Source organism: Triticum aestivum, chromosome 7B, assembly GCF_018294505.1.
Source record: "Triticum aestivum cultivar Chinese Spring chromosome 7B, IWGSC CS RefSeq v2.1, whole genome shotgun sequence".
NCBI classification, from domain to species: domain Eukaryota; kingdom Viridiplantae; phylum Streptophyta; class Magnoliopsida; order Poales; family Poaceae; genus Triticum; species Triticum aestivum.
In genome coordinates, this window is record NC_057813.1 from 654,957,739 (window position 1) to 654,982,384 (window position 24,646).

Consider the following 24,646-nt stretch of genomic DNA (forward strand, 5'->3'; position numbering starts at 1 on the left):
GGAAGTGCATCGTCGGGCAGGTAATCTGAGAGATTGCCATAACCGGCCACCATCCCCGGAACATTAGCGACGATGTTGTCGCTAGACACATTGAGTGGGGGGCACGATTGGTTTGCTTGTTCGCCGAGCTGGTCAATTTTTTTCGCAGCTGCTCGTTCTCTTGCTCTTTGATGTCTGACAGTACTTCCCGACCGCTCCGCTTGGAGATATGTCTGTTCAGTAATGCGCTCATAGTTGGTTCTCGGCGGAGACTTTGCCGGTTTCCTCAGGGCATCGAGAGTGCGCTTTGCTTTCACCGGATCTACCTTCTCCTCCGGAGGTGGATGTCTCTTTGCTTTCACCCCTTCAAAGAACTCCTTCACGTGGGTCCGCACGATCGTATCGTTTTCCTCCTCGGTCCTCTCGTATGGTAACTTCTCTAGAGGCTTGAGAGATGGACCATATCTGTATTGCCTCCCGCCTTTGGTTGTGCTACTAGACGCCGGAGCAGATGGAGCGGCTGCGGCGTCTGTCTTCTTTCGTGCTTGCTTACGAGGTGGAGGAGAAGGACTACGACGCGCCGGAGCAGCCGGGGCGGCGGCGGGTCTCTTCCGCCCTTGCTGGCGAGGCGGAGAAGGAGGAGGCTGCTGGCTGCTCGGGAGCGCCGGCGCAGGCGGAGAAGGAGGCGGAGTGCCGCCACGCGTCGGAGAAGGACGCGGAGTGCCGCCACGCGTGCCCTAATCATCACTCACCGGAGGAGGAGGTGGTGGATGAGGCGGAGTGCCTTGACTCGCCGGAGGAGGAGGAGGAGGCGGAGGCGTCCAGTTCGGAAGGTTGATGAGCTCCTTCCGCCATAGGCATGGAGTCTTCAGAGCAGAACCCAGCCTAGTCTCCCCTTCACTGGTAGGGTGGTCAAGCAGGAGGTCCTCAAATCCCTCTGTTATTTCATCCACCATCACCTTAGCATATCCTTCTGGAATCGGCTGGCAGTGATAAGTTGTGCCGGGTCCACTAGGATAAACAGAGCCAACAGCTGCCTTGACCTTCAAATTCATCCATCGCGCCATAATGTGGCAATTTTGAGACTCCGTCAAGACATGCTCCAGCTGAAGCAGCTCGGTGGAAGCCACGCTGCTTCTCTGTTGAGATGGCGGGGTAGCTTTGGGGGAAGCTTCGGCAGGTCGTTTTCTGCGATCTGCTGCTTCTCGTTCCTCTAGCCTCATTACCCTTTCATGCAGCGCCTGCAGTTGGCCCTGCTCCAGTTTCTTCCTCCTCTCGTGGGTTTTGTAACCCCCTGCGTTTGGAAAACCAACCTTCCACGGAATGGATCCTGGCGTGCCTCGTGTCCGTCCAGGGTGCTCAGGATTCCCGAGGGCCATTGTGAGCTCGTTCTTCTCCCTGTCTGTAGCGAACGTCCCTCGCTGCGCTGCATCGATATAGTGCCGAAGGTGCTTGACTGGTATTTGCAGTTGCTCGTACGTCCAATGGCACTTCCCTGATACAGGGTCCAAGGTTCCGCCAGCCCCGAAGAACCAAGTCCGGCAACGGTCTGGCTAGTACATTGTCTCTGGTTCGATCCCTTTTTCAAGCAGATCATTCTCAGCCTTGGACCACTTAGGCCGGGCTTTGAGGTAGCCACCTGACCCCGTGCGATGGTGAAGCTTCTTCTTCGCAGCATTTAGCTTGTTTGTCACCGACATCTTCTTACTCTTTTCCAATGTCTTGTGGGCCACAAATGCGGGCCAGTGATCTTTGATCTTCTCATATTTGCCGATGAATTCTGGTGTCTTTTCTTTGTCGACAAACTTGTTCAGCTCTTTCCTCCACCTCCTGAATAGGGTTGCCATCTTCTTAAGAGCACAAGACTTGATTAATTTCTCTTTAACTGGCTTCTCCGGATCCTCCTCTGGCAGTAGGGTGAAATTTGCCTTCAGCTGAGTCCAAAGATCTTCTTTCTGCATATCATTGACACAAGACACCTCAGGGTCTTCCTCCTTAGGCTTATACCATTGTTGGATGCTGATCGGGATCTTGTCCCTAACAAGAACCCCGCACTGAGCAGAAAATGCGCGCTTTGTCCGGATGGGTTCAATCGGTTCGCCGTCGGGCGCGATTTCTATGATCTCAAACTTTTCATCCGAGCTCAACTTTTTCTTCGGGCCTCGTCTCCTTACCGAAGTTGTGCTCGATCCGGAGGGCTAGAAATTATAAGGAAGAAAGACGAGAGTAATTAATATGTGTACATATACCAAAACAATGGATGCATCAATTAACTAGTCAGCACGGGCTTAACTAATATATATATACCTGGCCGGACTCGGTTCGGTCATCGGAGCAGTCAGCACGGTCTCCTTCTTGTACCTCCATTGTGTCATCGGAGCCATCATGAACATAGTCCTCTTCTTGTACCGGCATTAATGGGCCGAAGCCATCATGAACATAGCCCTCTTCTTCACCCAGTCCTTCCAGCTGACCATCGGTGTCGAGGAGAAATGACGCAACTTCATCACTTCCATGTGCGATTATGTCCCCCAACATCGCTTCTGTTTCTTCGTCTCGGGAGTGCTCCATAGTTTCTGCAAATATTTACAACATGTCAATTATTATTCAAACATGGTATAGATGGATATATATATATATATATATATATATATTAGTGGCAAACGTAGAACTAGCTAGTTAATCACAATAAGGAATCATGTTAGTGGCCTTGACGCTGCTTCTCTAGGGTTTGGGGTCGCCTCGACACAACGCTTCAAGGGTTTGGCGTGGCCTCGATGACAACGCTCTTTTAACTTGGTAAATTTGGGTGGCCTCGAGAGAGTTAATTTGTCGGGTAGGGGCGCGGCGGGAGGGGGTAGGAGACCAACATCGTTTTCTCTCTAGGGTTTGGGTGTCCTCGAGAGTTTTGGTCGAGCGAGAGGGCCGAGGGGGGGTGCTGCCGTTGTATAAGTTATCACGGTCGAGAGGGGGTATATATATCGACCGCCCCTCATGTCAAAGTTATCTCGAGGGGGTTATATCGACAACGACGCGACATACATATACATGGGAAAATAATGTTATCGGGGAGGGGGTATCGGTACCCCCCCTCGTGTTGAAGTTTCTTCTTTCTCCTCTATTCCTTTCTTCTTCTACTACTCTTCTTTTTCTTCTTCTCCCTCGAGAAAGGAAAATAAGGAAAAGGAAGAAAAGAGGAAGAAGGAAGAAGGAAGAAGAAGAAGAAGAAAAAAAAGAGGAGAAGAAGAAAGGAATAGAGGAGAAGAAGAAAAATAGAAAATTTCTATTTTTTCTTCTTCTCCTCTATTCCTTTCTTCTTCTCCTCTTCTTTTTCTTCTTTTTTACTCTTCTTATTTATTTCTCCTCTTCTTCCTCTCCTCTTCTTCTCCTTTCTTCCTCTTCTTATTTTTCTTTTTCCTCTCATTCTTTTTCTTCTTCTTCCTTTCCTAGCTAGATATATAAAATTTTATTAAAAATTAAACTAACCTAAAATGTACTAAATCAGAGAACATATATAGATGAAACTTTTCTAAAAATCTAACTTTTGCATATATGTATACTTTAAAACATCATTACAATTGAAAAAATACATACATACATAAAAAAACATGTAAAAAATACATACATACATATATGAACAAACATAAAAAAATACATATATCTAAAAAATACATACATACATATATGAATCTAAAAACATATAAAAAAATAGCATAAAAATAGCACGGCGGCGGCGGGGCCGTAGAGGCGCGGTGCTCACAGAGGGAGGAGCGCGCGGCAGGCAGCGTCGGGGCGAGCAGGGGCGCGGGGAGTGGCGCGGCGACGGTGTCGGGGCAGGGACGGCGCGCGGGGCAATGGCGACGGGCGAGGGCACGGGCGACGGCGAGGGCGTGGGCGGCGACGATGACGGGCGCGGGCGACGACGGGGCGGCGGGCGGCGTCGGGGCAGCCTGGCGGCGACGATCTGCTCAGCGTCGTCGGGGGGCAACTGTGGTGATGAACTCTGAAAAACTGCAAAGTGCTACTTATATAGCAAGAGCATTGGTCCCGGTTCGTGAAACCAACCGGGACTAATGCATCCTTTAGTCCCGGTTGGTGCCACCAACCGGGACCAAAGGCCTCTTTTTCGGCAGCCCAAAGGGCGGGAAGCGGCGGCCTTTGGTACCGGTTGGTGCCACCAACCGGGACCAATGCCTCCCCCTTTAGTCCCAGTTGGTACCACCAACCGGGACCAAAGGCCCCTGTGCTGCCCGCATCGGGGCCAAAGTTTAGTCCCACCTCGCTAGTTGAGAGGGGCGCGCAGTGGTTTATAAGCCCCACTGCCGCACCCCTCTCGAGCTCCTCTCCACCGCAGGCTTTCGGGCCTACTTGCTATTGCTTTGTCTGATGGGCCTTCTGGGCCTACTGCGGGCCTGAATCCTGGCTCATACTAGGGTTTCTAGTCGTATTCAGGCCGTGGGGGCCCAGTAGGAGGCATTTTTTTGTTTTTTTGTTTTCTTTACTTATTGTTGCTATTTTTATTTTTTTCCACTTTTTTGTTTTGTTTTCTGCATTATTTATTTTCTTTTGTTTTTCGCTTTATTTTTTAATTCTTTTTGCTTTTAGTTTTAGGAAAATTATAAACTTTCTGTTAGTGCCATTAGTTTTCAAATTTGAAAACACTTTTTTTTGTTTTTTTGTTTTCTTTCTTGCTTTATTTATTTTATTTTGTTTCTACTTACAACAAAATACTTATTGTTGCTATTTTAATTATTTTCCAGTTTTTTGTTTTGTTTTCTGCATTATTTATTTTATTTTGTTTTTTGCTCTATTTTTTAATTCTTTTTGCTTTTAGTTTTAGAAAAATTATAAACTTTCTGTTAGTGCCATTAGTTTTCAAATTTGAAAACACTTTTTTTGTTTTTTTGTTTTCTTTCTTGCTTTATTTATTTTATTTTGTTTCTACTTACAACAAAATACTTATTGTTGCTATTTTTAATTATTACGAGGGCCGAACCATAAGACATTAAAGCATTTCAAATGAACTCTGAAAAAGTTGAAAGTTGGCATGGTATCATAAATTCACCCACATAGAATGTGCTTGTACAAAACGGATAACGGTATCATACTCGTCTGTTACAAAGTTGGCATGGTATCATCATAATAGTTGCGGGAGAAAGTCTTCACTTTTTCTTCGCTTGTGTCATTTGCTTATTGCGCCGTAACCATGGATAATCTTCATCGTTTATCAGGATGCTGGGGTCAGCCTTGACTTTGAAGGGAGGAATTTCATGAAACTTTTCATAATCTTTAGACATGTCTGTCTTGCCCTCCACTCCCACGATGTCATTTTTCCTGAAAGAACTATGTGGCGCTTTGGCTCATCGTATGATGTATTCGCTTCCTTATCTTTTCTTTTTCTCGGTGTGGTAGACATGTCCTTCACATAGATAACCTGTGCCACATCATTGGCTAGGACGAACGGTTCGTCAGTGTACCCAAGATTTTTCAGATCCACTGTTGTCATTCCGTACTGTGGGTCTACCTGTACCCCGCCTCCTGACAGATTGACCCATTTGCACTTAAACAAAGGGACCTTAAAATCATGTCCGTACTCAAGTTCCCATATGTCCACTATGTAACCATAATATGTGTCCTTTCCCCTCTCGGTTGTTGCATCAAAGCGGACACCGCTGTTTTGGTTGGTGCTCTTTTGATCTTGGTCAATCGTGTAAAATGTATTCCCATTTATCTCGTATCCTTTCCAAATCGTAACAGTCGAAGATGGTCCCCTGGACAACAAGTACAGCTCAGCACAAACAGTGTTGTCACCTCTGAGACGTGCTTCCAACCAACTGCTGAAAGTCCTGATGTGTTCACATGTAATCCAGTCGTCGCACTGCTCCGGGTGTTTGGAGCGCAGACTGTTCTTGTGTTCATCGACATACGGGGTCACCAAGGTAGAGTTCTGTAGAACTGTGTAGTGTGCTTGAGACCAAGAATATCCGTCCCTGCATATTATTGAGTCCCTTCCAAGCGTGCCTTTTCCAGTCAGTCTCCCCTCATACCGCGATTGAGGGAGACCTATCTTCTTAAGGCCAGGAATGAAGTCAACACAAAACCCGATGACATCCTCTGTTTGATGGCCCATGGAGATGCTTCCTTCTGGCCTAGCGCGGTTACGGACATATTTCTTTAGGACTCCCATGAACCTCTCAAAGGGGTACATATTGTGTAGAAACACGGGGCCCAGAATGACAATCTCGTCAACTAGATGAACTAGGACGTGCGTCATGATATTGAAGAAGGATGGTGGGAACACCAGCTCGAAACTTACAAGACATTGCACCACATCACTCCTTAGCCTTGGTATGATTTCTGGATCGATCACCTTCTGAGAGATTGCATTGAGGAATGCACATAGCTTCACAATGGCTAATCGGACGTTTTCCGGTAGAAGCCCCCTCAATGCAACCGGAAGCAGTTGCGTCATAATCACGTGGCAGTCATGAGACTTTAGGTTCTGAAACTTTTTCTCTGCCATATTTATTATTCCTTTTATATTCGACGAGAAGCCAGTCGGGACCTTCATACTAAGCAGGCATTCAAAGAAGATTTCCTTCTCTTCTTTGGTAAGAGCATAGCTGGCAGGACCTTCATACTGCTTTGGAGGCATGCCGTCTTTTTCGTGCAAACGTTGCAGGTCCTCCCGTGCCTCAGCTGTATCTTTTGTCTTCCCATACACGCCCAAGAAGCCTAGCAGGTTCACGCAAAGGTTCTTCGTCACGTGCATCACGTCGATCGAAGAGCGGACCTCTAGGTCTTTCCAGTAGGGTAGGTCCCAAAATATAGATTTCTTCTTCCACATGGGTGCGTGTCCCCCAGCGTCACTCGGAACAGCTAGTCCGCCGGGACCCTTTCCAAAGATTACGTGTAAATCATTGACCATAGCAAGTACGTGATCACCGGTACGCATGGCGGGCTTCTTCCGGTGATCTGCCTCGCCTTTGAAATGCTTGCCTTTCTTTCGACATTGATGGTTGGTCGGAAGAAATCGACGATGGCCCAGGTACACATTCTTCCTGCAGCTTGCCAGGTATATACTATCGGTGTCAAGTAAACAGTGCGTGCATGCGTGGTATCCCTTGTTTGTCTGTCCTGAAAGGTTACTGAGAGCGGGCCAATCGTTGATGGTCACGAACAGCAACGCCTTTAGGTAAAATTCCTCCTGTTTGTGCTCATCCCACGTACGTACACCGTTTCCATTCCACAGCTGTAAAAGTTCTTCAACTAATGGCCTTAGGTACACATCAATGTCGTTGCCGGGTTGCTTAGGGCCTTGGATGAGAACTGGCATCATAATGAACTTCCGCTTCATGCACATCCAAGGAGGAAGGTTATACATACATAGAGTCACGGGCCAGGTGCTGTGATTGCTGCTCTGCTCCCCGAAAGGATTAATGCCATCCGCGCTTAAAGCAAACCATACGTTCCTTGGCTCACTTGCAAACTCATCCCAGTACTTTCTCTCGATTTTTCTCCACTGCGACCCGTCAGCGGGTGCTCTCAACTTCCCGTCTTTCTTACGGTCCTCACTGTGCCATCGCATCAACTTGGCATGCTCTCCGTTTCTGAACAGACGTTTCAACCGTGGTATTATAGGAGCATACCACATCACCTTCGCAGGAACCCTCTTCCTGGGGGGCTCGCCGTCAACATCACCAGGGTCATCTCGTCTGATCTTATACCGTAATGCACCGCATACCGGGCATGCGTTCAGATCCTTGTACGCACCGCGGTAGAGGATGCAGTCATTAGGGCATGCATGTATCTTCTGCACCTCCAATCCTAGAGGGCATACGACCTTCTTTGCTGCGTATGTACTGTCGGGCAATTCGTTATCCTTTGGAAGCTTCTTCTTCAATATTTTCAGTAGCTTCTCAAATCCTTTGTCAGGCACAGCATTCTCTGCCTTCCACTGCAGCAATTCCAGTACGGTACCGAGCTTTGTGTTGCCATCTTCGCAATTGGGGTACAACCCTTTTTTGTGGTCCTCTAACATGCGATCGAACTTCAGCTTCTCCTTTTGACTTTCGCATTGCGTCCTTGCATCGACAATGACCCGGCGGAGATCATCATCATCGGGCACATCGTCTGGTTCCTCTTGATCTTCAGCAGCTTCGCCCGTTGCAGCATCATCGTGCACATCGTCTGGTTCCTCTTGATGTTCAGTAGCATCACCGTATTCAGGGGGCACATAGTTGTCATCGTACTCTTCTTCTTCGCCGTCTTCCATCATAACCCCTATTTCTCCGTGCCTCGTCCAAACATTATAGTGTGGCATGAAACCCTTGTAAAGCAGGTGGGTGTGGAGGATTTTCCGGTCAGAGTAAGACTTCGTATTCCCACATATAGGGCATGGACAACACATAAAACCATTCTGCTTGTTTGCCTCAGCCACTTCGAGAAAATCATGCACGCCCTTAATGTACTCGGAGGTGTGTCTTGAACCGTACATCCATTGCCGGTTCATCTGCGTGCATTATATATAATTAAGTGTGTCAAAAATCATTACAGAACATCATGAATAGATAATTAAGTGACCAAATTAATAGAAGTTCATCATCACATTAAAACCAAAGTACATACATAGTTCTCATCTAACAACATAAAGCTCTGCAGAGCATCTAAATTAATTAAACCATACACTGAAACTATGTAAAACATTTCAATGCGAAAACAAATGCGATCATAATCGCAACCAATGTAACAACTGATCCAACGGCATAATGATACCAAGCCTCGGTATGAATGGCATATTTTCTAATCTTTCTAATCTTCAAGCGCATTGCATCCATCTTGATCTTGTGATCATCGACGACATCCGCAACATGCAACTCCAATATCATCTTCTCCTCCTCAATTTTTCTAATTTTTTCCTTCAACAAATTGTTTTCTTCTTCAACTAAATTTAACCTCTCGACAATAGGGTCGGTTGGAATTTCCGGTTCAACAACCTCCTAGATAAATAAAATCTATGTCACGTTGGTCGGCATAATTGTCATAAACAATAAATGAACCAATAGTTATGAAAAGATAATATATACCACATCCGAATCATAGACAGGACGAGGGCCGACGGGGGCGGATACCAAAACCATCGCACTATATAAGATGCAATAATAAAAGTAAGTATCTATATAAACATACAAGTAAGAATTTTTTTTTCCTTTCAGAAAGAAGATAAGAACAAGAGGCTCACCATTGTGGTGCCGGCGACGAGATCGGCGCGGGCGATCGACGGCGGTGAAGACGGGGACGGGACGTGACGGACCGCTAAACCTAGACAAATATTGAGGAAAATGGAGCTTGGAGGTCAAGCTTGGAGAGGAGAAAGCTTAAGTAGTGTGGCTCGGGCATTCCATCGAACACCTCGTGTGCATAGGAGGTGAGCTAGAGCACCACAAAGCTCTCCCCTCGCCGGCGACGAAAAACAGAGCAGTGAGAGTGCTCTGCTCGCGGGCGAGGGGTATATATAGGCAACTAATTGTCCCGGTTCGTTGCCAGAACCGGGACTAAAGGGCAACCTTTGGTCCCGGTTCAAGCCACCAACCGGCCGGGACCAAAGGGTTCGGGCCAGGGGCGAGGCCCATTGGTCCCGGTTAGTCCCACCAACCAGGACCAATAGGTCCAGTCGAACCGGGACCAATGGCCCACGTGGCCCGGCCGGCCCCCGTGGCTCACAAACCGGGTCCAATGCCGCAATTGGTCCCGGTTCTGGATTGAACCGGGACTAATGGGCTGGCCCGGCCTGGACCATTGCCCCCTTTTCTACTAGTGGGCAGAGAAGGTGGTAAGAGGGCTGGGAAGGAAGGAGCCGAGTTTACGCGCGTCCAGGAAGGCGGGCTTGGACTCTTGAAGGCAAACGATGCAGAGGCTCGCCAAGGCGACCACCGCGCGAACGCGATCACATTTGTCAGGGTCCCCAAGCCCTTGCACATTCCATGACAGACACGAGAGAGAGAGAGAGAGGAAGGGTGCACTAGTCATGAGGAACGAGCGAACACCTAAACACGAAGTAAGAAGAAAGCGATGGATCGATACAAGCCTCCCAAACAGGCGGGCAACAGAAAGGAGAATGGTGCCGAGGCGGTCGACGGGGACGAGGCGCACGACGGCCGCTACCCATCAGCCTGAGGCGGCACCGAGGAGGCCGGGATCCCGGCCGCCACCCGCAGGTCAGCCACCGCCTTCCGGCCGAGCGGAACTGCAACGACATCAAGGACCTTGGCGTGGAGCGCCCTGCCCTGCAGCCGGGAGAGCACCCGAGGAGGGCGTCCTTGAGGGCCCGGCGCTTGACCGCCTTTTCCTCCATGGAGATGAAGGAGGCCGACTCGTGGAGCGCGAGACAAGAGTTGCAACGCTGGTCCACAGCGACAGGGCGGGGAGCCACGACCGGCACGGGGACGACCGGGTCGTCCTCCTCGTCGAGCTCGGAGATGACGACGGAGAAGCGCGCACCCCGTGAGCCGCGCGGGGACGGCGGGGCAGGCCCCAGGGGCCCAAAACCGTGCTGGCCCAGGGCCTGAAATGGAGGCGAGGTGCCCCCCCACGCCGCCACGAAGCTCAGCCAGCGCCGCCCCTGCGTCGAGCGGGCGCTGCGCAGTATGCCCACGAGGGAGTGCAGGGTTGTGCGCGAACGGCGGTGGTGGGTCCTTGAAGAGAGGGATGTATTCGCCGTCGCGCGAAAAGGACTCGGCCATGTCCCAGAACTTGAGGGGCTTGACCGTGACGACCCGGGCTCCCCAGCACCCGCCCAAGGGCCACACGTCACATGACACGTCGCAGGGGCACTCCATGAGAATGACAGCCCAGACGGTGGCCAGCTCCCGCCCCGCGAGCACGTGGAGTCGACCTCCATGAGCTTGCCGAAGCCGAAGAAGGCAACACGAATCCCAGCCGGGTTGAGGAACTAAATGGGGAAGGAGGTCGCCGCCAGCAAGACACAGAAACGCGCGCGCTGCGGCACGCGGCCGAAGAACTCTTCGCGGAATAGGTCAATGCGCGCGCCCTCGTGGGGGAACGGCTGGCACTGCATAGCCTGCTCGCGCTCCGCCCAGGAGGTGAAGCGGAGGTACATCATCCCGACGGAGGAGGGGACGACATCAAAGGCGATGTTGGGCAACACCCGAGCCAGCACCGCCTGGACCGCCACCGTCACGTTGATTAACGCCGACGGGGGGTCGATGGAGACCACCGCGAGGCACATGGCAGCCTCGTAATCCCCCTCTGGCATGAAGACTTCAATGAAGTCCGGACGGTCAGAATCGTTGCCGAAGGAGAGGGTGCCGGAGGACACCATCATGCCTGAGGGGGAGGAGGAGCGGGAGGAGTTCGTTGTGGCGCTGGAGGACAGCGGGTCCCGAGGCAGTAGCAGCTCAGGAGGCGGAGCCAGGACGGGCTCGGGGTGGCCTCTGTTGGGGAACATTGCAGAAAATAAAAAATTTCCTACGGTTTCACCAAGATCCATCTATGAGTTCATCTAAGCAACGAGTCATGGGAGAGAGATTGCATCTACATACCACTTGTAGATCACGTGCGGAAGCGTTCAAGGGAACGGGGATGATGGAGTCGTACTCGCCGTGATCCAAATCACCGATGACCAAGTGCTAAATGGACAGCACCTCCGTGTTCAACACACGTACGGATCGGATGACGTCTCCTCCTTCTTGATCCAGCAAGGGGGGAGGAGAAGTTGAGGAAGAAGGCTCCAGCAGCAGCACGATGGCGTGATGATGGTGGAGAGGCAGTACTCCGACAGGGATTCGCCAAGCACTCAACGGAGGAGGAGAGGTGTTGGGGAGGGGAGGGGCTGCGCCTTGGATTAGGTGTTCAGCCCTCCCCTCGCCCCTCTATTTATAGGGGAAGGGGGAAGGGGGCCGGCCCCTTCTAGATGAGATCTAGAGGGGGGTGACGACCAGGGAGGGGGGCTTGCCCCCCAAGCAAGGGGGCGCCCCCACTAGGGTCCCCCCCAAACCCTAGGCGCATGAGCACAAGGGGGGGCGCCCAGCCCTCCAGGGGCTGGTTCCCTGCCCCTTTGCGGCCCATGAGGCCCTCCGAGAGGGGTGGCCCCTCCCGGTGGACCCCCGGAACCCCTCCGGTGGCCCCGGTACAATACCGATATGCCCCCGAAACTTTTCAGTGTCCGTATGACAACTTCCCATATATAAATCTTCACCTCCGGACCATTCCGGAACTCCTCGTGACGTCCGGGATCTCATCTGGGACTCCGAACAACATTCGGTAATCACATACAAGTCTTCCTAATAACCCTAGCGTCACCGAACCTTAACTGTGTAGACCCTACGGGTTCGGGAGACACGCAGACATGACCGAGACGGCTCTCCGGTCAATAACCAACAGCGGGATCTGGATACCCATGTTGGCTCCCACATGCTCCTCGATGATGTCATCGGATGAACCATGATGTCGAGGATTCAATCAACCCCGTATGCAATTCCCTTTGTCAATCGGTACATTACATGCCCGAGACTCGATCGTCGGTATCCCAATACCTCGTTCAGTCTCGTTCCTGGCAAGTCACTTTACTCGTACCGTAATGCATGATCCCGTGACCAAACACTTGGTCACTTTGAGCTCATTATGATGATGCATTACCGAGTGGGCCCAGAGATACCTCTCCATCATACGGAGTGACAAATCCCAGTCTCGATCCGTGTCAACCCAACAGACACCTTCGGAGATACCTGTAGTGCACCTTAATAGTCACCAGTTATGTTGTGACGTTTGGTACACCCAAAGTACTCCTACGGTATCCGGGAGTTACACGATCTCATGGTCTAAGGAAGAGATACTTGACATTGGAAAAGCTCTAGCAAAAATGAACTACACGATCTTGTGCTATGCTTAGGATTGGGTCTTGTCCATCACATCATTCTCCTAATGATGTGATCCCGTTATCAATGACATCTAATGTCCATAGTCAGGAAACCATGACTATCTGTTGACCAACGAGCTAGTCAACTAGAGGCTTACTAGGGACGTATTTGGTCTAAGTATTCACACGTGTATTACGATTTCTGGATAATACAATTATAGCATGAATAAAAGACAATTATCATGAACAAGGAAATATAATAATAATCCTTTTATTATTGCCTCTAGGGCATATTTCCAACAGTCTCCCACTTGCACTAGAGTCAATAATCTAGTTACATTGTGATGAATCGAACACCCATAGAATTCTGGTGTTGATCATGTTTTGCTCGCGAGAGAGGTTTAGTCAACGGATCTGCGACATTCAGATCCGTATGTACTTTGCAAATATCTATGTCTCCATCTTGAACATTTTCACGGATGGAGTTGAAGCGACGCTTGATGTGCCTGGTCTTCTTGTGAAACCTGGGCTCCTTGGCAAGGGCAATAGCTCCAGTGTTGTCACAGAAGAGTTTGATCGGCCCCGACGCATTGGGTATGACTCCTAGGTCGGTGATGAACTCCTTCACCCAAATTGCTTCATGTGCTGCCTCCGAGGCTGCCATGTACTCCGCTTCACATGTAGATCCCGCCACGACGCTCTGCTTGCAGCTGCACCAGCTTACTGCTCCACCATTCAACATATACACGTATCCGGTTTGTGACTTAGAGTCATCCAGATCTGTGTCGAAGCTAGCGTCGACGTAACCCTTTACGACGAGCTCTTCGTCACCTCCATAAACGAGAAACATGTCCTTTGTCCTTTTCAGGTACTTCAGGATATTCTTGACCGCTGTCCAGTGTTCCTTGCCGGGATTACTTTGGTACCTTCCTACCAAACTTACGGCAAGGTTTACATCAGGTCTGGTACACAGCATGGCATACATAATAGATCCTATGGCTGAAGCATAGGGGATGACACTCATCTCTTCTTTATCTTTTGCCGTGGTCGGGCATTGAGCCGAGCTCAATCTCACACCTTGCAATACAGGCAAGAACCCTTTCTTGGACTGATCCATTTTGAACTTCTTCAAAATCTTATCAAGGTATGTGCTTTGTGAAAGACCTATGAGGCGTCTCGATCTATCCCTATAGATCTTGATGCCTAATATGTAAGCAGCTTCTCCAAGGTCCTTCATTGAAAAACACTTATTCAAGTAGGCCTTAATGCTGTCCAAAAGTTCTATATCATTTCCCATCAAAAGTATGTCATCTACATATAATATGAGAAATGCTACAGAGCTCCCACTCACTTTCTTGTAAACGCAGGCTTCTCCATAAGTCTGCATAAACCCAAACGCTTTGATCATCTCATCAAAGCGAATGTTCCAACTCCGAGATGCTTGCACCAGCCCATAAATGGATCGCTGGAGCTTGCATACTTTGTTAGCATTCTTAGGATCGACAAAACCCTCCGGCTGCATCATATACAGTTCTTCCTTAAGATGCCCGTTAAGGAATGCCGTTTTGACGTCCATCTGCCATATCTCATAATCATAGTATGCGGCAATTGCTAACATGATTCGGACGGACTTCAGCTTCGCTACGGGAGAGAATGTCTCATCGTAGTCAACCCCTTGAACTTGTCGATAACCCTTAGCGACAAGTCGAGCTTTATAGATGGTAACATTACCATCCGCGTCCGTCTTCTTCTTAAAGATCCATTTGTTTTCTATCGCTCGCCGATCATCGGGCAAGTCAGTCAAAGTCCATACTTTGTTTTCATACATGGATTCTATCTCGGATTGCATGGCTTCAAGCCATTTGTTGGAATCTGGGCCCGCCATCGCTTCTTCATAGTTCGAAGGTTCACCGTTGTCTAACAACATGATTTCCAGGACAGGGTTGCCATACCACTCTGGTGTGGAACGTGTCCTTGTGGACCTACGAAGTTCAGTAGCAACTTGATCCGAAGTACCTTGATCATCATCATTAATTTCCTCTCCAGTCGGTGTAGGCACCACAGGAACATTTTCCTGAGCTGCACTACTTTCCGGTTCAAGAGGTAGTACTTCATCGAGTTCTACTTTCCTCCCACTTACTCCTTTCGAGAGAAACTCTTTTTCCAGAAAGGATCCGTTCTTGGCAACAAAGGTCTTGCCCTCGGATCTTAAGTAGAAGGTATACCCAATGGTTTCCTTAGGGTATCCTATGAAGACGCATTTTTCCGACTTGGGTTCGAGCTTTTCAGGTTGTAAGTTTCTTGACATAAGCATCGCATCCCCAAACTTTTAGAAACGACAGCTTAGGTTTCTTCCCAAACCATAATTCATACGGTGTCGTCTCAACGGATTTAGACGGTGCCCTATTTAAAGTGAATGTAGCTGTCTCTAGAGCGTATCCCCAAAATGATAGCGGTAAATCGGTAAGAGACATCATAGATCGCACCATATCCAATAGAGTGCGATTACGACGTTCGGACACACCGTTACGCTGAGGTGTTCCAGGCGGCGTGAGTTGTGAAACGATTCCACATTTCCTTAAGTGTGTACCAAATTCGTGACTTAAATATTCTCCTCCACGATCTGATCGTAGGAACTTTATCTTTCGGTCACGTTGATTCTCTACCTCATTCTGAAATTCCTTGAACTTTTCAAAGGTCTCAGACTTGTGTTTCATCAAGTAGACATACCCATATCTACTCAAGTCATCAGTGAGAGTGAGAACATAACGATATCCTCCGCGAGCCTCAACGCTCATTGGACCGCACACATCGGTATGTATGATTTCCAATAAGTTGGTTGCTCGCTCCATTGTTCCGGAGAACGGAGTCTTGGTCATTTTGCCCATGAGGCATGGTTCGCATGTGTCAAATGATTCATAATCGAGAGACTCTAAAAGTCCATCAGCATGGAGCTTCTTCATGCGCTTGACACCAATGTGACCAAGGCGGCAGTGCCACAAGTATGTGGGACTATCGTTATCAACTTTACATCTTTTGGTATTCACACTATGAATATGTGTAACATTACGTTCGAGATTCATTAAGAATAAACCATTGACCATCGGGGCATGACCATAAAACATATCTCTCATATAAATAGAACAACCATTATTCTCGGATTTAAATGAGTAGCCATCTCGTATTAAACGAGATCCAGATACAATGTTCATGCTCAAACTTGGCACTAAATAACAATTATTGAGGTTCATAACTAATCCCGTAGGTAAATGTAGAGGTAGCGTGCCGACGGCGATCACATCGACCTTGGAACCATTCCCGACGCGCATCGTCACCTCGTCCTTCGCCAGTCTCCGCTTATTCCGCAGCTCCTGCTGTGAGTTACAAATATGAGCAACGGCACCGGTATCAAATACCCAGGAGTTACTACGAGTACTGGTAAGGTACACATCAATTACATGTATATCAAATATACCTTTAGTGTTGCCGGCCTTCTTGTCCGCTAAGTATTTGGGGCAGTTCCGCTTCCAGTGACCCTTCCCCTTGCAATAAAAGCACTCAGTCTCAGGCTTGGGTCCATTCTTTGACTTCTTCCCGGCAACTGGCTTACCGGGCGCGGCAACATCTTTGCCGTCCTTCTTGAAGTTCTTCTTACCCTTGCCCTTCTTGAACTTAGTGGTCTTATTGACCATCAACACTTGATGTTCTTTCTTGATTTCAACCTCTGCTGACTTCAGCATTGAAAATACTTCAGGAATGGTCTTCACCATCCCCTGCATATTGTAGTTCAACACAAAGCTCTTGTAGCTCGGTGGGAGCGACTGAAGGATTCTGTCAATGACCGCCTCGTCCGGGAGGTTGATCTCCAGCTGGGACAGGCGGTTGTGCAACCCAGACATTTTGAGTATGTGCTCACTGACAGAACTGTTTTCCTCCATCTTACAACTATAGAACTTGTCGGAGACTTCATATCTCTCGACCCGGGCATGAGCTTGGAAAACCATTTTCAGCTCCTCGAACATCTCATATGCTCCGTGTTTCTCAAAACGCTTTTGGAGCCCCGGTTCTAAGCTGTAAAGCATGCCGCACTGAACGAGGGAGTAATCATCAGCACGTGACTGCCAAACGTTCATAACGTCTTGGTTCTCTGGGATGGGTGCTTCACCTAGCGGTTCATCTAGGACATATGCTTTCTTGGCTGCTATGAGGATGATCCTCAGGTTCCGGACCCAGTCCGAATAGTTGCTGCCATCATCTTTCAGCTTGGTTTTCTCTAGGAACGCGTTGAAGTTCATGTTGACATGAGCGTTGGCCATTTGATCTACAAGACATATTTTGCAAAAGTTTTAGACTAAGTTCATGATAATTAAGTTCATCTAATCAAATTATTTAATGAACTCCCACTCAGATTGACATCCCTCTAGTCATCTAAGTGTTACACGATCCGAGTCGACTAGGCCGTGTCCGATCATCACGTGAGACGGACTAGTCATCATCGGTGAACATCTCCATGTTGATCGTATCTTCCATACGACTCATGTTCGACCTTTCGGTCTCTTGTGTTCCGAGGCCATGTCTGTACATGCTAGGCTCGTCAAGTTAACCCTAAGTGTTTCTGCATGTGTAAATCTGTCTTACACCCGTTGTATGTGAACGTAAGGATCTATCACACCCGATCATCACGTGGTGCTTCGAAACGACGAACTTTAGCAACGGTGCACAGTTAGGGGGAACACTTTCTTGAAATTATTATAAGGGATCATCTTATTTACTACCGCCGTTCTAAGTAAACAAGATGCATAAAACATAATAAACATCACATGCAATTATATAGTAGTGACATGATATGGCCAATATCATATAGCTCCTTTGATCTCCATCTTCGGGGCTCCATGATCATCTTCGTCACCGGCATGACACCATGATCTCCATCATCATGATCTCCATCATTGTGTCTTCATGAAGTTGTCACGCCAACGACTACTTCTACTTCTATGGCTAACGCGTTTAGCAATAAAGTAAAGTAATTTACATGGCGTTCTTCAATGACACGCAGGTCATACAAAAATAAAGACAACTCCTATGGCTCCTGCCGGTTGTCATACTCATCGACATGCAAGTCGTGATTCCTATTACAAGAACATGATCTCATACATCACAATATATCATTCATCATTCATCACAACTTCTGGCCATATCACATCACATGACAATTGCTGCAAAAACAAGTTAGACGTCCTCTAATTGTTGTTGCATCTTTTACGTGGCTGCAATTGGGTTCTAGCAAGAACGTTTTCTTACCTACGAATAACCACAACGTGATTTTGTCAACTTCTATTTACCCTTCATAAGGACCCTTTTCGTCGAATCCGCTCCAACTAAAGTAGGAGAGACAGACACCCGCTAGCCACCTTATGCAACTAGTGCATGTCAGTCGGTGGAACATGTCTCACGTAAGCGTACGTGTAAGGTCGGTCCGGGCCGCTTCATCCCACAATACCGCTGAAGCAAGAAAAGACTAGTAGCGGCAAGCAAGTTGACAAGATCTACGCCCACAACAAATTTGTGTTCTACTTGTGCAATAGAGAACTACGCATAGACCTAGCTCATGATGCCACTGTTGGGGAACGTTGCAGAAAATAAAAAATTTCCTACGGTTTCACCAAGATCCATCTATGAGTTCATCTAAGCAACAAGTCATGGGAGAGAGATTGCATCTACATAACACTTGTAGATCGCGTGCGGAAGCGTTCAAGGGAACGGGGATGATGGAGTCGTACTCGCCGTGATCCAGATCACCGATGACCAAGTGCTGAACGGACAGCACCTCCGTGTTCAACACACGTACGGAGCGGATGACGTCTCCTCCTTCTTGATCCAGCAAGGGGGAAGGAGAGGTTGAGGAAGAAGCTCCAGCAGCAGCACGACGGCGTGATGATGGTGGAGAGGCAGTACTCCGACAGGGATTCGCCAAGCACTCAACAGAGGAGGAGAGGTGTTGGGGAGGGGAGGGGCTGCGCCTTGGATTAGGTGTTCAGCCCTCCCCTCGCCCCTCTATCTATAGGGGAAGGGGGAAGGGGCCGGCCCCTTCTAGATGAGATCTAGAGGGGGGGCGGCGACCAGGGAGGGGGGCTTGCCCCCCAAGCAAGGGGGGCGCCCCCACTAGGGTTCCCCCCCAACCCTAGGCGCATGAGCCCAAGGGGGGGCGCCCAGCCCTCCAGGGGCTGGTTCCCTGCCCCTTTGCGGCCCATGAGGCCCTCCGAGAGGGGTGGACCCTCCCGGTGGACCCCCGGAACCCCTCCGGTGGCCCCGGTACAATACCGATATGCCCCCGAAATTTTCCGGTGTCCATATGACAACTTCCCATATATAAATCTTCACCTCTGGACCATTGCGGAACTCCTCGTGACGTCCGGGATCTCATCCGGGACTCCGAACAACATTCGGTAATCACATACAAGTCTTCCTAATAACCCTAGCGTCACCGAACCTTAAGTGTGTAGACCCTACGGGTTCGGGAGACACGCAGACATGACCGAGACGGCTCTCTAGTCAATAACCAACAGCCGGATCTGGATACCCATGTTGGCTCCCACATGCTCCTCGATGATGTCATCGGATGAACCATGATATCGAGGATTCAATCAACCCCGTATGCAATTCCCTTTGTCAATCGGTACATGCCCGAGACTCGATCGTCGGTATCCCAATACCTCGTTCAGTCTCATTACTGGCAAGTCACTTTACTCGTACCGTAATGCATGATCCCGTGACCAAACACTTGGTCACTTTGAGCTCATTATGATGATGCATTACCGAGTGGGCCCAGAGATACCTCTCCGTCATACGGAGTGACAAATCCCAGTCTCGATCCGTGTCAACCCAACAGACACCTTCGGAGATACCTGTAGTGCACCTTTATAGTCACCCAGTTACGTTGTGACGTTTGGTACACCCAAAGTACTCCTACGGTATCCGGGAGTTACACGATCTCATGGTCTAAGGAAGAGATACTTGACATTGGAAAAGCTCTAGCAAAAACGAACTACACGGTCTTGTGCTATGCTTAGGATTGGGTCTTGTTCATCACATCATTCTCCTAATGATGTGATCCCGTTGTCAATGACATCTAATGTCCATAGTCAGGAAACCATGACTATCTGTTGACCAACGAGCTAGTCAACTAGAGGCTTACTAGGGACGTATTTGGTCTAAGTATTCACACGTGTATTACGATTTCCGGATAATACAATTATAGCATGAATAAAAGACAATTATCATGAACAAGGAAATATAATAATAATCCTTTTATTATTGCCTCTAGGGCATATTTCCAACAGCCTCCTAACTCGGTCCTGGCGTGGGGGGACGGCGGGGAGGAGGAAACCACCGAGGAAAGGGTGACGTCCCGGGCCGGCGGGGGCGGGGAGGCGCGCCCCGCACTGCTACCAGGCTCGGCCGCGAGGCTGCGAGGCAGCAGCGAGGGGGGGACCCCTATGGGGTGACGGGAGGTCACCGGATAGGGGGTCTGCACGCGGCGAGGGGGTGGGGGTGGAGGCGGCGAGGGAGTGGCAGAGCTGGCAGGGTGAGGGCAGGGGCAGGGGGACAGGGGGCGGGGGCGTGGCGGGGCCATGGGGTAGGAGCGGGATCGAGTGCGGTGCCCCGAGCGCCGGCACCGACGACACCGGACCGGGTCGCGACAGTCCTTGACGAAGTGCTGCACCGAGAGGCACCGGAAGCAACCGTGGAGCAAGAGGGGGGGTTGGTGGGGCGGGAGTGTTGTTCTGTCGGCGCGACGGGGGCTAAAAGGGCTTGGAGGTATGGGGGAGAGGTGAGATAGTGACAGGAGTTGAAGGCGCCGCTCAAGTGTCCAATCCAGAGTCAATGCCCCCTGCCAGCCTGCTCGAGGGCAGGGACTCGGTCTCGTCAACGGAGCAGGAAGGAAGGAGCACTGGGGGGGCAGGGGGGAGACCGTTAGAGGAGGGGAGCGGCGAACGGGGAGGCGACACGGGGCCGCACCCAGGCGCGGGAAGCAAGGGAGGGAGCAGAGAATGAGGAGGGACAGGACGTGGCCTCGCCGAAAGGCTACGCCCAGCCGTACGGCGACGAGCTGCGACAGTAATGGCGCGGGGGGCGGTAGGTGGGCGGCACTCGGCCGCACGACGTGCCTCCTCGCCCGAGAGGTGGAGGAGGAGCTTGACGGAAGCGCCATGGGGGGGGGGGCCTCCACGACGGCCCGAGCGACTTCAGGGCTGGCAACGGGGACAGAGAAGACGCCGTCACCCGCCGCCGCCGCAAATAGCTTGGCAGGGGCCTCGCAGAAAAACATGGCCATGAGGCAGGAGATCGCGGCCACGTTGAAGCAGGCGTCCGCTTGGGGCGGCGTGACCCAGACCGTGCCCAGCTCCGAGGCAGGGCTACCGGCAGGATCGACGGCGACCCCATACGAGAGGAGAGCGAGCATGCGGGCATGGAAGGCGGATCCAGGACGGGGGACTACGGTGATGAGCGGGCGCGTACCTGCGGGACGAACGGTTCTCTTGGGACGCCGGCGACCGGCCCGACGGCCAAACACCGAAGCGGGAGCGGTGGCTAGACCTACGGGGGCGGCCGCTGCCGTGGAGGCAGCGGCGAGGGGCGAGTCGCCCGGCGAGGGGCGAGTCGCCAGAGGCGCTCATTCACCTCGCAGAAAAATATGGGCACACACTTCACCCATCTTGCTTATGAATTTCATGGAGGTTAAGGTTGTGTCCTGTGATCGAGTTTGTAACTCTGTTGCTCATGTTTTAGCAGCTCACAGAGCTCGTATGGTTCCGGATGTTTTGGCATTATGATGTACAGTGCCTGGCCAGGTATAAACTTGGTTGTTGGGGATTTTGCTGTACCACAAATGTAATACACCCCAACGGTTTCCTGTCAACAGACGTGCATATTATTTTGAAAAGAAAAATAACTTGCACAATCTTCCATTAAGTCTCATTTTACATTTTTTTCAGAAACGAGCGGAAATGAGAATGCCTTCTTTGCTCATTCTTACATGGAAGCAAGTTATCAATCGATCCGGTCGTCAAAATCATAGCGCAAAATCATAGCTGGACCACGAATGTAATAAAGCCTACCGGTTTCCTGTAAATAAATGTGCAGACCGTTCGAAAAGGCAAAAAACAACTTGCTCAATCTTCCATTAAAAATCCTCTTTACAATTTTTACAGAAACGAATTGAAATGAAAATGTCTTATTTCCTCCATGTCATTCTCACGTGGAAGCAAATTATTTGTCTATCCCATCTTTCTGCTAATTAATCCTCGAACTTCAAAACCATCGTGCAGAATTTTCCAAGAAGCAGCCTTCGTCATTCCTATTAGAAAAAACAAATGTGATATTTTAGAGTAAAAATCGAATGTAAATGTCTTCCTTTTTGTATCCGTGGGCCCCATTCTTCCAATTCAGTCCGTTGGTCCTATTGAGCCCATTTACGGACGCTTGACGGCCCAATCCGTTGACGGCCCAATCAGCCGGATCTAGGCCTTCCCCCCTCCACCGATCCAGGCCGTGATCCCCATTTGTGTTTTCCGCAGGTCTTCCCCTTCTTCCCACAGCGACGGCAGAGACGGCGGTCGAGAGACTCACCGATGACCTCCTCGTGGAGATCCTCTCGCGCGTCCCGGCCAAGTCGCTCTGCCGCTTCAAGTGCGTCTCCAACCACTGGCTGAGCCTCATCCACCACCCGGAACACCGCAAGAAGCTCCCCCAGACACCGGCCGGCTTCTTCTACGGCAGCGCCATCACCAGCGAGTGGCTTCTGAAATCCCCTGTCCACTTCACCGATTTCCCGGGGAGACTTTCCCCTCCGTTCGACACCTCTTGCACCTTCCTGCCCGACCATCGGCGCGTCGAACTATTGGACTGCTGCAACGGCCTCCTCCTCTGCCGCTGGTATGACGCAAAGTTTTAAATAGCGCGCTAAGCATCTTAGCGGCGGACCTCTTCCAAATGCTATAGCGTGCTATAGCGGAACTATAGCGCTATTTAAAATGTTTGTTCATTTGTTTGGACTAAAGTCTCTTAGCGCAAGACCTTTTGTAAACGCTATAGCGTGCTATAGCGGAGCTATAGCGGGCTATTTAAAACAGTGGTATGACGTCTCTGCCCAGGGTGACGAGTTCCGCTATATCGTGTGCAATCCCGCCAGGAGAAGTGGGTCGTGTTGCCGGACTCCGGCAAGGCCGCCAGCGAGGTGGCCACCACACGTTTGGGCTTTGATCCGGCCGTGTCGTCGCATTTCTATGTGTTTGAGTTTGAGTTGATAGATGAGCACGACCAGCTTTGGGACCCTGACATTGTCGGGGTGGCAGTGTATTCGTCTGAAACCGGAGGATGGGTTTATAAGGAAAAGAAATGGAACGCACAAATCAGGCTCATTGATCATCGATTTGCATCTGTCTTTCTTAATGGCTATCTACATTTTGAAGCCGATTGTCGCGGATCGTCCCCTTGTCTAGCTATGGTGGACACGGAGGGGGAAACATGGATGAACTTCGGTGTCCCTAATGGTGCTGTGACCGCCTGCATTATGCCAATTTTCAGAGAGATGAAGATGGTTCTACCATCCTAGTAGTTTATGTTCTCGAGAACTATGAAAGCAAAGAATGGATATTGAAGCATAGCGTCAAAACTTCATACATATTTGAAGCACATGAATGGGTAGGTTTCCGCCTTGACAGGGACTTTGATTGGATTGCGATTCATCCGGAATGCAACATGATATTCTTCACTGCTTCTTGGCATGCCACATTCACGTGCTATAATATGGATAGCGGGCAAGTCAAACTGATCTCTGGTCTTGAAGTTCACAAGCCGCCATATATGCCATATGTGCCGCTGTACGCAGAGTTACAGTCATTGCACACTTGACATCAATATGAAATTGTTGGTGCCTCTATAAGGAGTGGATCTTCGACAAGCATCATCAGTTTCTCATGCTATGGGATAACGGGCTTGGTATGTCTGCTTGAATTGGGCTCTTTGACTGATGTATCCATGCTTTTATGTTTGGAGAAACCGTGGTTCATCGTGGAATGAACCTGGTCTATTTCTCTGTGATTAGTTATATGACTTTGCACTGAACTTTCTTATCTCCGTACTGGTTTGTGCATATGTATGTATTTGGACAACTGCTACCTCTATGTATTCGGTCAACTTTGCGTGGTGTTTGAGCAAATGTACCATGACCATTTAGTAAAAGACATGATCAATGGTTACCATGCAGGTTAACTTTGTATCTTCTATTTGCAGCTTGGGAAGATAAGCATCTTACTGACAGTGATTTAGTGAACGGACTACTTGTCTGCTAACAAGATAACATATGAATGTGTGCAAATGGTATAATGTTTGAAATCATTTTTCTTTACTGTTAATGTTTTGGAAAAAATTATCTACTTGTGGCATGTTTGAAACAGAAAATGTTGTTAGCAGAACATTAGCGAGCAGTGCTTGGATCATAATGTTCATGCTATTGTTAGGGATTTTAAGTGCTCCAGGAGACTAGCAACATGCCATCTTTGCTTGTGCCTTTTGCTCAGGTAGGTATAGCTTCAAACAATCTTAACTAAATAAGCAAGGGCGTTCATTTTCATACAACATGGCTCTGCGTAGTAGCTGGGCTCTGGTTTCAGCTTCAACCTTACAAGACAAACTGGAGCTATCCTGGTCTTAGTGTAACCCCGTTGTTAGGTCACCTCTTGTGTTAAGAAAACATTTTCTGGTGATTTGAATGAAGGTACTATGATC

At 49.5% G+C, this 24,646-nt stretch overlaps 1 protein-coding gene across 1 annotated transcript; it reads left to right on the forward strand.

Moving 5' to 3' along the window:
- Positions 1–21,183: 21,183 nt before the first annotated feature.
- Positions 21,184–22,811, forward strand: LOC123158383 (F-box protein At2g16450-like). The gene is made up of 3 exons (XM_044576397.1): positions 21,184–21,316; positions 21,853–21,903; positions 22,435–22,811. Exons 1-3 carry the CDS (start codon positions 21,184–21,186, stop codon positions 22,809–22,811), a joined length of 561 nt encoding a protein of 186 aa, XP_044432332.1.
- Positions 22,812–24,646: the final 1,835 nt, after the last annotated feature.